The sequence below is a fragment of the Hylobates moloch genome, unplaced genomic scaffold, assembly GCF_009828535.3.
Source record: "Hylobates moloch isolate HMO894 unplaced genomic scaffold, HMol_V3 SCAFFOLD_5, whole genome shotgun sequence".
In the NCBI taxonomy this organism is placed as follows: domain Eukaryota; kingdom Metazoa; phylum Chordata; class Mammalia; order Primates; family Hylobatidae; genus Hylobates; species Hylobates moloch.
The window spans coordinates 86,380,117-86,395,621 of NW_026652280.1; the positions used below are offsets into that span (position 1 = coordinate 86,380,117).

General features: G+C 43.3%; 1 protein-coding gene and 1 non-coding gene across 5 annotated transcripts in view; both read left to right on the forward strand.

The window, feature by feature from the left end:
• Window positions 1-15,505, forward strand: part of KDM2A (lysine demethylase 2A) — a 150,231-nt gene that overhangs the window by 107,104 nt on the left and 27,622 nt on the right. For all 4 annotated transcript variants that reach the window (XM_032153603.2, XM_032153602.2, XM_058438995.1 and 1 more), the window contains 2 exons: window positions 9,526-9,652; window positions 13,365-13,759. In XM_032153603.2, the coding sequence (XP_032009494.1) occupies window positions 9,526-9,652; window positions 13,365-13,759 (522 nt within the window). The remainder of the gene's footprint in view (window positions 1-9,525; window positions 9,653-13,364; window positions 13,760-15,505) is intronic.
• On the forward strand, window positions 1,355-1,461 carry LOC116470106 (small nucleolar RNA U13). The gene has a single exon (XR_004248533.1). It is a non-coding gene; the product is annotated as a small nucleolar RNA U13 (small nucleolar RNA).

Below are 15,505 nucleotides of genomic sequence, written 5' to 3' on the forward strand. Positions count from 1 at the left end.
GTGTTGACATTTTGGGAACACATAAAATTTTAAATGTAATTTTTTTTTTTTTTTTTTAAGGCAGAATCTTGTTCTGTTTTCCAGGCTAGAGTGCAGTGGTGTGATCATGGGTGACTGCAGCCTCAACCTCCCAGGCTCAAGCATCCTCCTGCCTCAGCCTCCCAAGTAGCTGGGACTATGGGTGCACACCACATCTGACTAATTTTTAATTATTTTTTCATAGAGACTTGGTCTCAAGCAGTCCTCCCACCTCAGCCTCCCAAAGTGCTGGGATTACAGGTGTGAGCCACTCACTACAACTGGCCAAATATAAATTTTAACACGATTTACATACTCAGTTTTGGGGACTCCAGTTCTGTGAGGTTTTTGGTATCTTGGATTTCTTTTTCTTTCCTTTTTTTTTTTTATTTTTATTTTATTTTATTTTATTTTTTAGCCAACACTATAGTGAATGGGAAAAAGTAACATTTTTTTCTTTTAATATTTGGGTCAGAGTTTCACTCTGTTGCCCAGGCTGGTGTCACAGTCATGGCTCACTGCAGCCTTGACCTCCCTGGGCTCAGTTGATCCTCCCACCTCAGCCTCCCAGGTAGCTGGGACTACAGGCACACGCCACCACACCCAGCTAATTTTTTTGTATTTTTTGGAGATGGGTTTTTGCTATGTTGCCTAGGCTTGTCTTGAACTCCTGGGCTCAAGTGATCTGCCCGCTTTGGCCTCCTAAAGTGCTGGGATTACAGATGTGAGCTACTGCATCCTGCAGTATCTTGGATTTTTATAAGGCCAGACATTTACCTCTGGTAATCTCTTGAGCCATGTGTTTCATTTTTATGCTCACAGAATAATTTGGTGTAATGGGGCTTATCAACTCAAATTTCAGAACTTTAAATTCATGTATCTTTTTCTACACTGATGACTATACTTAAAGCATCTTACTTTAATTATATAAATGTATATACTGTCTTTCTCAACTGGGGTTTCAAGAGAGAATTAAGCCCAAAATAAAATAATTTGTGTATTTTATTTTCTCAGTTTTCCCTAGGATGATACACAGCTAATACCTTTCTAGATGCATAGAAAAAAGTTAATTATATACAGTGGATACCTTAAGGCAAGAGTTGACAAACTTTTTCTGCAAAGGACCAGATAGTAAATATTTTAGGCTTCGTGGGTCATAAAGTATCTGTTGTAACTGTTTAACCCTACTTTGTAGCATGAAATACTTAAACAAATGAGTGTGGCTCAAATAATATAAAATTTTATTCATAGACACTGAAAGTTGAATTTCAGATAACTTTAACATGTCACAGAATACTCTTAATTTTTTTTCAACCATTAAAAAATGTAAAAAATGATGCTTTTATAGTTCATGATCATGATTAGGTGTTCATGCACGTATGTGAAAGATGCCACCCTTGAACCTTGTTACTATTAATACGTCAGCACATTACCTGTCTGACCTGAAAAAAAAAAAAAAAAAGGTAAAAAAACACTCTTAGTTCACAGGAATCATAAAAAGAGGCAGCAGGCCAAATCCACTAAGTGTTGTTTGCTGGCTAGCCTCCACCTTAGAGAATAAGGGCTTATTTTTTAGCAGAATTCTAATTGGTAAGGGCTGAATCATAGATGATACTGGGATTAAATAGCAATTAGAATATTTGGGGGTTGTGATGTTTGTAAGTTACTCTCAAGTAGCTTAGCAGAATACTAAGCTAGTATGAAGATCAGCAAACGTGGAGAAATGTTAACAGTTGGAGAATTGCAGAGAAGAATGTAAAACTATTAATGCTACTGCTCTTGAAACTTTTTGGTAGAATTAAAAGTACTAAAAATTTAAAAATAGCAATTAGTGAAGAATTCACAACTTTTATAAGGAATGGTCACTGACCTATGTACTGCGATAATAGTCAACCATTATGGTGCCTATTTTGCAACATTTATTTTGGTGTAGGAGCTACGTATCACTATACATACCGTTGATTTTATTGTTGGAATTACAGGAATTGCCCTACTAGTAGAATTAAGACAGGAAGCCAGTGCTTCTTCAACACATTTTATAAAAGTACATTTCTTTTTATTTGCTAAGAGTAACAAAAGTACAGGTCAGGCACAGGGGCTCCCAAAACCCTTTGAGAGCCCAAAGTGGGAGGATTATGTGAAGCAAGGAGTTTGAGACTCTCCTGGGCAACAAAGCTGGGTGTGCTGGCATGCCTGTAATCCTAGCTACTGGGGAGGCTGAGGTGAGAGGATTGCTTGAACCTAGGAGTTCCAGGTTGCAGTGAGCTATGATGGTGCCACTGTACTCCAGCCTGGATGGAAGAGTGAGACACAGTCTGTTAATTTAAAAAAAAAAAAAAAAAAAAAAGATGTCTATTCTAAAATAGGTAAATATTCAGGCCGGGCGCGGTGGCTCACGCCTGTAATCCCAGCACTTTGGGAGGCCGAGGCGGGCGGATCACGAGGTCAGGAGATCGAGACCATCCTGGCTAACACGGTGAAACCCCGTCTCCACTAAAAAATACAAAAAATTAGCCGGGCGAGGTGGTGGGCACCTGTAGTCCCAGCTGCGTGGGAGGCTGAGGCAGGAGAATGGCGTGAACCCCGGGGGGCGGAGCCTGCAGTGAGCCGAGATCGCGCCACTGCACTCCAGCCTGGGTGAAAGAGCCAGACTCCGTCAAAAAAAAAAAAATAGGTAAATATTCTAAAATAGGGAAAATGTTTCAAAAGAAACAAAATGTATAATTCCATGGTAAAATACTCCTGTTTAACTGTGTCATTCTTAGAGGTAATTATGTACCCATTCTAAGATTCAGTCTGAAAATTGGTTTTTAGAATGCGTTCCCTTTTTATGGTTAAAGATGACTCTTATACCTGGGGCTTGACTGGTTCAGTTTCAGGGAAGAAAAGGAAAATATATATTCAGTAACATAAAGTGAGCACCTTATCCCTGCATGAAGAGTTTTCTATGTAAAGAGAAGAAAAATAAGGGGAAAAAAAAAAAAAAAAGGCCAGGCACAGTGGCTCACACCTGTAATCCCAACACTTTGGGAGGCCAGGCAGGCAGATTACCTGAGGTCAGGAAGTTGAGACCAGCCTGACCAACATGAAGAAACCCTGTCTCTACTACAAATACAAAATTAGCCAGGCGTGGTGGCACATGCCTGTAATCCCAGCTACTCAGGAGGCTGAGGCAGGAAAATCGCTTGAACCCGGGAGGCGGAGGTTGCAGTGAGCCGAGATCGCGCCATTGCACTCCAGCCTGGGCAACAAGAGCGAAACTCCGTCTCAGAAAAAAAAAAAAAAAGAATAAGAGAAAAAAATAAATAAAAGGAGAAAAAGAGTCCTACAAACTCTTAACTGGTAAAAACTCATCTTGATTTATCTAATTCCTAGACTTTATCAAAAATTTCAGTGTCTAATCATTGTTTTCTATTTTTTCTAAGAATGGCTTAATTATTTAATTCCAAATAAAATCTTTCTGTAGTCCCATAAAATTTCATTGTGTTTACTATATTTGTACACACAGCAATTTTTTATTGCTTTCCATACCAACCTTTTATGTGAAAATACCAACCTGGCATTCATTTGATATGTTACTAATCTCTATAAAGTTATAAGAATCTCTATAAAGTTAAGAGAATGTATAGGGAATGCTTTACCAAAGACATACAAAGCATGTTGCAAACAAGACAATGTTCTGGTTACTTTTGCCATACCAATGTAGACATTTACTATTTAAATTTAAGTGTTGGTAATTATTCTAATAGTGCTTAAAGGCTCAATAATTGTATAATGGGGAGTTTTAAAAATTCTTTCTGTGGCCGGGTGCGGTGGCTAGCGCCTGTAATCCCAGCACTTTGGGAGGCCAAGGCGGGTGGATCACCTGAGGTCGGGAGTTTGAGACCAGCCTGACCAACATGGAGAAACCCCGTCTCTACTAAAAATACAAAATTAGCTGGACATGGTGGCGCATGCCTGTAATCCCAGCTACTCGGGAGGCTGAGGCAGGAGAATCGCTTGAACCTGGGAGGCAGAGGTTGTGGTGAGCCGAGATCATGCCATTGCACTCCAGCTTGGGTGACAAGAATGAAACTCCATCTCAAAAAAAAAAAAAGAAAAAAAAATTATTTCCAAGGCCGGGCACGGTGGCTCACGCCTGTAATCCCAGCACTTTGGGAGGCCGAGGCGGGCGGATCACGAGGTCAGGAGATCGAGACCATCCTGGCTAACACAGTGAAACCCCGTCTCTACTAAAAATACAAAAAATTAGCCGGGCGAGATGGCGGGCGCCTGTAGTCCCAGCTACTCGGGAGGCTGAGGCAGGAGAATGGCGTGAACCCCGGGGGGCGGAGCCTGCAGTGAGCCGAGATTGCGCCACTGCACTCCAGCCTGGGCGACAGCGAGACTCTGCCTCAAAAAAAAAAAAAAAATTATTTCCAAAAAATGCTAACCCAGTCTTAGAAATTGATATGCAGCATAAGTAAAAAGCAATGGGGTCAGTTTGGGTGGGTATATGGTATCTCTTGGCTATAATTAATACAGTATTATAAGTTACAAGTAAAAACTCAAAATTTTAATGCCTGTATTTCACATTTTCTTCCTTTTTTCTTTCTTTCTTTTTTATTTATTTATTTATTTTTGACACAGGGTCTCACTCTGTCACCTAGGCTGGAGTTCAGTAGCATGATCTCAGCTCATTGCAGCCTCAACCTTGTAGGCTCAAGTGATCCTCCTGCCTCAGCCTCCTGAGTAGCTGGGACCACAGATGCACACCACCACACCTGGCTAGTTTTTTTATTTTTATTTTTTTGTACAAATGAGGTTTTACTATGCTGCCCAGGTTCATCTCAAACTCCTGGGCTCAAGCATTCCTCCGGCCTCAGGCGCCCAAAGCCTTGGGACCATGGGCGTGAGCCACTATGCTCAGACTCTTCTTTTTTTTAAACTGTCATTATTACTCAGCTTTCAACTGATTTCCAGAGGGCTTTAGAATTTGGAGTTGTCTTGAACTCCTAATAAAAACCCTTCCAGAAAGTGTTGCTATACTTAAAAGGCTAATGGAGAGGCATAGTGTATTTTATTTAATTTTGAGGGACCAAATACCTATTGGTTGTTGTCTCTCTCCTCTGTCTCCCTTAGTCAGAAATAAATTAATTTTACTTTTGTGTAAGAGAGTCATTCTTTTAGTTGTTAAAGTTTTAGCCACATAAGAACCCAGAATCAGGGTCTGGCTACTATGCATTAGAAAACTGATTGGGGCTAGCTATGAAAAGTACATCTCCTCTCCTGCCTTGCCATGGGGAGAGTGATCTCCTTATTCCCCAGTGATGCCCTGTGGCCTGGTGAAGGCTTTTGAAAAGGGACTCCTATCCAGTTCTCCATGATTCAGGAAGACTACCTGATACAGAGTTTGAAAACGGGTAGGTGAAGTCATCCCTACAATATGGGAGGAGATGGGAACATTCTCAGGAGCTGCATATTCAAAACAGTATCATTTGGCTTATCCTTTTGAAATATGGCCTCTCTAAAAGAAAGCTGTATGGCCAGATGTGGTGGTTCATGCCTATAATCCCAAGCACTTTTTGGGAGTTGGAAGCGAAGGATCACTTAATCCCAGGAGTTTAAGACCAGCCTGGACAACATAGTGAGACCTTGTCCCTACCAAAAATTAACCCCTTTCTTTTTTTTTTTTGAGACGGAGTCTTGCTCTGTCCACCAGGCTGGAGTGCAGTGGCGCCGCGATCTCGGCACACTGCAAGCTCCGCCTCCAGGGTTCACGCCATTCTCCTGCCTCAGGCGCCCGCCACCAAGCCCGGCCAATTTTTGTATTTTTAGTAGAGATGGGGTTTCACCGTGTTAGCCAGGATGGCCTTGATCTGACCTCGTGATCCGCCCACCTCAGCCTCCCAAAGTGCTGGGATTACAGGTTTGAGCCATCACGCCTGGCCAAAATTAATCCCTTTCTAATTTTCCCCAATGATACTCACCGGTGGCACTTGGCAGCTGCAGCTTTTTTTTTTTTTTTTGGAGACAGAGTTTCGCTGCTGTTGTCCAAGCTGGAGTGCAGTGGTGCGATCTCAGCTCACTGCAACCTCCACCTCCCAGGTTCAAACGATTCTCCTGCCCCGGCGTCCCGAGTAGCTGGGATTACAGGTATGCACCACCAAGCTAATTTTTGTATTTCTAGTAGAGACAGGGTTTCACCAGGCTGGTCTCGAACTCTTGACCTCAGGTGATCCACTTGCCTTGGCCTCCCAAGGCGCTGGGATTACAGGTGTGAGCCATCACGCCCGGCGGCTGCAGCATTTACCCCAAGATAACTTTGCCACGAACTGTCTTACTTTTATTATTTTCACATCACTCTAGTATACTGACTTTGAAAACAAAAGATATCATTCTATTTATAGCATTCTGTTTTTAGTAGTGGTATTTCCACTTACAAAATATAGTTATTCTTGATTGCTGAAAATGTCAAATCCTAGAAAACGTAGCATTCCTATGCGTGATGTTAACATCATTCTTGGGCAGGCGTGGTGGCTTACGCCTGTAATCCCAGCACTTTGGGAGGCTGAGGCAGGCGAATCACTGGAGGTCAGGAGTTCGAGACCAACCTGGCCAACATGGTGAAACCCCGTCTCTACTAAAAATACAACAACTGGCCAGGTGCGCTGGCTCATGCCTGTAATCCCAGCACTTTGGGAGGCCGAGGCGGGTGGATCACCTGACGTCGGGAGTTTGAAACCAGTCTGACCAACATGGAGAAAGAGTGTCTCTACTAAAAATACAAAACTAGCCAGGTGTGGTGGCGCATGCCTGTAATCCCAGCTACTCGAGAGGCTGAGGCAGGAAAATCACTTGAACTCAGAGGCACAGGTTGCAGTGAGCCGAGATCACGCCATTGGACTCCAGCCTGAGCAACAAGAGCAAAATTCTCTCTAAATAAATAAATAGCTGGGCACAGTGGCTCATGCCTGTAATCCCAGCACTTTGGGAGGCCGAGGCAGGTGGATCACCTGAGGTCAGGAGTTCGAGACCAGCCTGGCCAAGATGGTGAAACCCCGTCTCTACTAAAAACATAAAAATTAGCTGGTCATGGTGGTGCACACCTGTAATACCAGCTACTTGGGAGGCTGAGACAGGAGAATCGCTTGAACCCAGGAGGTGAAGGTTGCAGTGAGCCAAGACTGCACCATTGTAGTCCAGCCTGGGCAACAAGAACAAAACTCTGTGTCAAAAAATAGTAAAAATAAATAAATAAATAAATAAATTTAAAATAACAATTAGCCGGATGTGGGGGCACACACCTATAATCCCAGCTGCTCAGGTGGCTGAGGCAGGAGAATCGCTTGAACCCAGGAGGTGGAGGTTGCAATGAGCCAAGATCCCACCACTGCACGCTAGCCTTGGTGACAGAGTGAGATTCCATCTCAAAAAATAATAATAATAATATATCATTCATGAACAGTTGTTGGCCAAAGATTCATATGACGGATCTGATATTTTTGAAATAGACAATCCTGATGATTCAGACCATCCTGCTGTTAGTTTTGTTTAGAAATAACTCCAAGGACAGTTTTTATATTTTATGTTCACCTTGAAAATCAATCAGATCTCCGGCTAGGCACAGTGGCTCACGCCTGTAATCCCAGAACTTTGGGAGGCCAAGGCGGGCAGATCACGAGGTCAGGAGATTGAGACCATCCTGGCTAACACGGTGAAACCCCGTCTCTACTAAAAATACAAAAAATTAGCTGGGCGTGGTGGCGGGCGCTTGTCGTCCCAGCTACTTGGGAGGCTGAAGCAGGAGAATGGCGTGAACTTGGGAGGCGGAGCTTGCAGTGAGCCAAGATCGTGCCACTGCACTCCAGCCTGGGCAACAGAGCAAGACTCCGTCTCAAAAAACAAACAAACGAAAATCAAAGGGGTTTTCTTCAGCATCAAAGAGCATGTTTATGTAAAATTAAATGAACGCTGGCCGCAAGCTGCTCTTTTATTTTCTAAAAGGGAAATGGGTTAATAAATTAGCCAGGTGTGGTGGCATACACCTGTAATCTCAGCTACTGGGGAGGCTTTGGTAGGAGGATGATAGCCTGGGTGAAAGAGCAAGACCCTGTCTCTTAAAGTTAAAAAAAATGGTTTTAAAAAAAGGCAACTAAATATATTTAGGATAGTCCCCATCATTGGTCTTCCTCACTGATCAATCTGTGCTGATTTGTCCTTTCCTGGACTGTGATATATCTAAAGAGTACTTTTGCCGGGCGCGGTGGCTCACGCCTGTAATCCCAGCACTTTGGGAGGCTGAGGTGGGTGGATCACGAGGTCAGGAGATCGAGACCATCCTGGCTAACACAGTGAAACCCCGTCTCTACTAAAAATACAAAAAAATTAGCCGGGCGTGGTGGTGGGCGCCTGTAGTCCCAGCTACTCGGGAGGCTGAGGCAGGAGAATGGCGTGAACCCCGGGGGGTAGAGCCTGCAGTGAGCCGAGATTGCGCCACTGCACTCCAGCCTGGGCAACAGCGAGACTCTGTCTCAAAAAAAAAAAAAAAGAGTACTTTTTAAAATTAGTATCCAGCTGAAATAATAATGAAAATGCTGTTTTGGGAAGAATGGAAAGAAAATAAAGATAATGATTGATTAAGTCGTATGGAACATTAATCTGGTTTGTGGACATACCATTTTGGCAGACTACAAAGTATGAGGCAGGCAAGCTGAGCATCGATAGTGGAGAAAATACCCAACCTGGTGCCCTAGACTAGACATGGTCTGAGAGTGAGTCTCTAGTCAAACTTTAGTATTTGTAATAGCCTAATATGAACATGTCACTTCATCTCATGTCCTGTTTTTCCATGAGATTCTTTGTTCCATGGCCTTCTGATTCAAGGGCAAATATAATAAAGCAAGAGTACTTTGCATGCCTTTTTCTCAAGTATTTTGTGTCTTACTCTTAAAATTTACTGTCCCAGAACCGAAACTTTCATAGTTTTGATGCTTTCCTACTCAACCAAGACAGCTTCTTGGTGGTTCTGAGTGGTCTTCCTCAAGTATCGTTTTTTTTTTTTTTTTTTTTTTTTTTTTTGACGGAGTCTCACTCTGTAGCCCAGACTGGAGTGCAGAGGCGTGATCTCGGTTCACTGCAACCTCCGCCTCCCAGGATCAAGTGATTCTCATTCCTCAGCCGCCCAAGTAGCTGGGATTACAAGGTGTGCACCACCACACCTGGCTAATTTTTGTATTTTTAGTAGAGGCAGGGTTTCACCATGTTGGTCAGGCTGGTCGTGAACTCCTGACCTCAAGTGATCCACCCGTCTGGGCCTCCCAAGTACCCTTTATCTTCAGTGATTGTTTCTCAAGACCAACATTTTCTAAGTTGATGGTTCTACTTAAGTTTTTGCTTCAGATGCCAAGCTGGGTTTGCAGGTTGACTGGTGAGAGTATTTCCTGGGTTAATGATTGCAGTAATTCCATTTGTTGTACTCTCTTTCCTTGAAAATCGTCATCTTTTCTCTATTGTATTTCTCTATAGGTTCCAAATAAGTTTCGCTATCCATTCTACTATGAGATGTGTTGGTATGTGTTGGAACGCTATGTGTACTGCATAACCAACCGTTCCCACCTAACCAAGGAATTTCAGAAAGAGTCCCTCAGCATGGGTAAGTATTCTGCCTATAGGAGCTTTGAAGACACCGCTTAGGATGGAGGGTGAGGCCCGAAATACTCAGTAGGCTGTCACTCAGTATGTTCTTGGTTTTTTAATTCATCTACTTGGAAGTACCAAATTCATTCATTGGAATTGAATACCAGTTACCTACCCAGATGTGAGTTAATGGCCAAATGAAATACTCTGAATCTGGTCTTTGTCTGAGTTGCTATTACTTAACTCCTCAAGAAGGATGATCAAGCTGGACATGCTGGTTCACGCCTGTAATCCTAGCACTTTGGGAGGCCAAGGTGGGCGAATGGCTTGAGCCCAGGAGTTCAAGACCAGCCTGGGCAACATGGCGAAACCCCATCTCTACAGAAACTACAGAAAATTGGGCAGGCATGGTGGCTCGAGTCCCAGCTGCTCAGGAGGCTGAGGTGGGAGGATCACTGGAGCCCAGGAGGTTGAGGCTGCAGTGAGCCGAAGATCGTGCCACTGCACTCTAGCCTGGGCGACAGAGTGAAACCCTGTCGCGAAAAAAAAAAAGAAAGAACAAAAGATGATCAGTTGTCTAATATGTTTTTTGTTTTTGTTTTAGAGACAGGGCCTTGCCCTGTCGTCCAAGTTGAATTGCAGTGGCATGATCATAGCTCACTGTAACCTCAAACTCCTGGGCTCAAGCAGTCCCCCTCCTGAGTAGCTAGGATTACAAGCACATACCACTATTCCCAGCTAATTCTTACTTTCTGTAGAGATGAGGTCTTGCTCTGTTGCTGAGGCTGGTCTCAAACTCCTGGCCTCAAGCTGTCCTCCTGCCTCTACCTCCCAAAGCATTGGGATTACAGGTATGAGCCACCACACCTGGCCCGGTTGTCTAATGTGTTTTATTGTATAATCGTCTTTGGCACAATAAAAACCAGGAATACATCATCAAAATAACCTGTCGTATTCTAGGCACTATACTAAGCAGTTTACATTTATTCTTATTATTATCTGAGAAATAGGTATTATTATCCTCATTTTACAAATGGGAACATTAAGGTTCAAGGATATTTAAAAACTTGTCCATGATCTTAAAGTTAATAAGTGGCAAAGCCACAGCTTTTAGAGTCTGACCAGCTTGGTTCAGCTTTACAGCTTAAACCAGGTTGGTCAGACTCTGCAGTTTATGCTCTTTATCTCTGTGCTTTCAAGTTTCCCCAACATCTATCAGAGAAATATTTTAATGAGATGACAGTGTAGTTTCAGTATACATTTTTAGACTCTTCTATGTCTGAAATTGGTAAGGACTCAACACCATAATATCCTGGGATCACATGTTCTTATGGAATCTTTAATCCAAGCAAGATACTTTTTGCTTTAGCATTTTACTTTTACTGCATAATTTTACTCATAGTTTATATTCTCAGTTGAAAATAAAAAATGGGCCGGGCGCGGTGGCTCACACCTGTAATCCCAGCACTTTGGGAGGCCGAGGCAGGCGGATCATGAGGTCAGGAGTTTGAGACCAGCCAGGCCAATATGGTGAAACCCTGTCTCTACTAAAAAATACAGAAATTAGCCAGGCGTGGTGTCACGCGCCTGTAGTCCCAGGTACTCGGGAGGCTGCGGCAGGAGAATCACTTGAACCCGGGAGGCAGAGGTTGCAGTGAGCCGAGATCACACCACTGCACTCCAGCTTGGGCAACAGAGTGAGACTCCGTCTCAAAAAAAAAAAAAAAAAATTACATCTAGGCCGGGCATGGTGGCTCATGCCTGTAATCCCAGCACTTTGGCCAATCACCTGAGGTCCGATCCGAGGAGGGCCTATCACCTGAGGTCAGGAGATCGAGAACATCCTGGCTAACACGGTGAAACCCCGTCTCTACTAAAAATACAAAAAATTAGCCGGGCGTGGCGGCAGGCGCCTGTAGTCCCAGCTGAGGCAGGAGAATGGTGTGAACCCAGAAGGCAGAGCTTGCAGTGAGCTGAGATCGCACCACTGCACTCCAGCCTGGGCGACAGAGCGAAACTCCGTCTCAAAAAAAACAATAATAATACATCTAATAGAGCTAGGCACTGTGATGCGCACCCGTAGTCCCAGCTAGTTGGGAGGCTAAGGTAGGAGGATCACTTGAGTCCAAGATTTCAAGACCAGCTTAGGCAACATAGTGACACCCCCATCTCAAAAAATAACAGACAAAACACATATAGACCAGGCATGGTGGCTCATGCCTGTAATCTCAGTACTTTAGGAAACCAAGGTGGAAGGCACACCTAAGTCCAGGAGGTTGAGACCAGCCTGGGCAACATGACCAGACCCTGTCTACAAAAATTTTAAAAATTAGCTGAGTGTGGTGGCGCATGCCTCTGGTCCCAGCTGTTTGGGAGGCTAATGTGGGTGGATTGCTTGAGCCCAGGAGGTTGAGGCTGCAGTGAGCCATGATTGCATCCCTGCACTCCATCCTGGGCAACAGAGTGAGACCCTGTCTCAAAACAAACAAACCACAACATAAAAAAAAAAACGCACATCTAGGCCGGGCGTGGTGGCTCACACCTGTAACCCCAGCACTTTGGGAGGCCGAGGCGGGTGGATCACAAGGTCAAGAGATCGAGACCATCCTGGCTAACATAGTGAAACCCCATCTCTACTAAAAATACAAAAAATTAGCTGGGTGTGGTAGTGGGTGCTTGTAGTCCCAGCTACTCAGGAGGCTGAGGCAGGAGAGTGGCGTGAACCCGGGAGGCGGAGCTTGCAGTGAGCTGAGATTGCGCCACTGCACTCCAGCCTGGGTGACAGAGAGAGACTCCGTCTCAAAAAAAAAAAAACCCCACGTAATAATCATACACATCTGTTAAAACATGGAAAGAAAATATATTGTACTGTTTAGTTGTTATCATAGGATGGAGGGATAAGGGATGACTTATTTACTGCTTTGCACCTTCTTACGTTTTCTAAATTATAATAGAAAAGACCGGTGAACATTATCACTGTGTTTTGACTATCAAAATCTTCCTTTTCAAAAATAGTCACTTTGTTTTGTTATTTATGTTGTTAGGATTTCAACTCCAAAGCTTAATTTTAAGACCAAAATTTCAGACTAAAAAAAAAGTTTGTTTGTTTTTTTGGTTTTTTTTTGTTTTTTTTTTTTTTTAGACAGGGTCTCACTCTCTTGCCCAGGCTGGAGTTCAGTAATATGATCACAGCTCACTGCAGCCTCAACCTCCCAGGCTCAAGCAGTCTTCCCACCTCACCCTCCCTAGTATCTGGGACCACAGTCATGCATCACTATACCCAGCTAATTTTTTTAATGTAGAGATGGGGTCTCACTATGTTGCCCAGGCTAAAACTATTTTTTAAACATACGTGCTCCTTAGTATCTTCTCTTTTAAAAGGTAATGAAATTATAATCCCAGATTCAAGCTTTAACTTGAAACTGACTTACAACCACTTTGATAAGTAACTAATTTCTAGTACACAGTTCAAAGACTAGGTCCTACCCAAACTTTAAAAAATCCAATTGACTATTACCTAGATGTCCTCCTAGGTCAGGATCCTGTTTCTACCTGTAACTGTGATTTTCAACAGCGGACAAACGGGTTGGAATAAAGATAGACCATTTTTTTAAATGTGGTAATTTTGTCATTTATAGCCTCAAGGCCCCTATCATGCCACCTATTTCTCTTGCTGATCACATGGCAAAGTGAAATGTTCTTACCGCATTTTTTCTTCACATTGGTAGATTTGGAGTTAAATGGGTTGGAGTCTGGGAATGGGGATGAGGAAGCAGTGGATCGAGAACCCCGACGCTTGAGCAGCAGGCGTTCTGTCCTCACTAGCCCTGTAGCAAATGGAGTCAACCTGGATTATGATGGACTGGGCAAAACCTGCCGAAGTCTTCCAAGTCTGAAGAAAACTTTGTCTGGGGACTCATCTTCTGACTCTAGCCGGGGCTCCCACAATGGACAAGTGTGGGATCCCCAGTGTGCTCCCCGAAAGGACAGGCAAGTGCATCTGACCCATTTTGAGCTTGAAGGCCTTCGCTGCCTTGTAGATAAGTTGGAGTCTCTGCCACTGCACAAGAAATGTGTCCCCACAGGGATAGAAGATGAAGATGCTCTCATTGCTGATGTAAAGGTAAGGGTTTGATGTGTTACATGACAGCTACTGATCCGGCTATGGCAGTCAGTTTCCAGATTCAGAGGGAGAAAATATAGGAATTTTGGATGATCTCTGGTTCAGTCAGAGAGAAGTTAATATGCATGTGTGTTTGTTGTTGCTGCTCAATGTTTTCATTCCTAGAATGAAGTTATGTCCCTATTTTGAAAATACTAACATTTAGGCTGGGCGCGGTGGCTCACGCTTGTAATCCCAGCACTTTGGGAGGCCGAGGCGGGCGGATCACGAGGTCAGGAGATCGAGACCACGGTGAAACCCCGTCTCTACTAAAAATACAAAAAATTAGCCAGGCGTGGTGGCGGGCCCCTGTAGTCCCAGCTACTCGGAGAGGCTGAGGCAGGAGAATGGCGTGAACCCGGGAGGCGGAGCTTGCAGTGAGCCGAGATTGCGCCACTGCACTCCAGCCTGGGCGACAGAGCGAGACTCCGTCTCAAAAAAAAAAAAAAAAAAAGAAAATACTAACATTTATGTGTTCATTGAAGACTTATAAATTTAGTCTTAAACATAGGTGTCAGGCTGACCCCAAAAATAAAGTGACCCTAAGAAAATACTTATATAAGAAATGTTACATTAAACTTAAGTTACCTTGAGATAAAACACAGGACAAAAGTGACTGATAGGAGTCTCATCCTAAGCAGATTGAGAGAAATGAAATTGTTCTATGCTGGGTTAACGTTGAGTAGCTTTAGCATCTTTATATTCAAATTTATCTAGCATCAAGACTTAAATACATTCGGAAAAGCGTCATTTTAAAATAATTCATCCCATTGCTTTATCAAGTTTTTTCATATTGTATTTTTTTGTATTTATTTATTTTTTAATTATACTATAAGTTCTAGGGTACATGTGCACAACATGCAGGTTTATTACATAGGCATATATGTGCCATGTCGGTTTGCTGCACCCATCGATTTGTCATTTACATAAGGTATTTCTCCTAATGCTATCCCTTCCCCAGCTCCCCTTCATATTGTATATTTTTCTTAAGGAATCCAGACTTGAGCTTTTTTTTTTTATTTTTTTTTTATTTGAGACAGAGTCTCACTCTGTCGCTCAGGTTGGAGTGCAATGGCAAGATCTCAGCTCACTGCAACCTCCACCTCCTGGGTTCAAGCAGTTCTCGTGCCTCAGCCTCCTGAGTAGCTGAGATTACAGACACGTGCCACCATGCCTGGCTAACTTTTTTATATTTTTGGTAGAGATGGGGTTTCACCATGTTGGCCAGGCTGGTCTCGAACTCTTGACCTCAAGTGATCTGCCTGCCTCAGCCTCCCAAAGTGCTGGGATTACAGGTGTGAGCCTCCACACCCAACCTTGAGCTATCTAAACTGGAGGAAATTATTTTAAGCCTTTCCTCCTAAGTAACAATTAATGTGAAGACCAAGAGTTGTAAAGCTGGAAATAGCAATTTTCTTTTTAAATCAGTGTTTGGAACAATGGGTATGTATATTAGAAAGCTAATCTATAAGTTGTAATGTTATTTTGAAAACCTTCTCACATCGATTATTTTAAGCTACTTTTAAGCCATTTTATAAATTTAGGGGGGCCGGGCACAGTGGCTCACACCTGTAATCCTAGCACTTTGAGAGGCCAAGGTGGGTGGATCACCTGAGGTCAGGAGTTCGAGACCAGCCTGGCCAACATGGTGAAACCCCATCTCTACTAAAAATACAAAAAAAGGCTCGGTGCGATGGCTCATGCCTG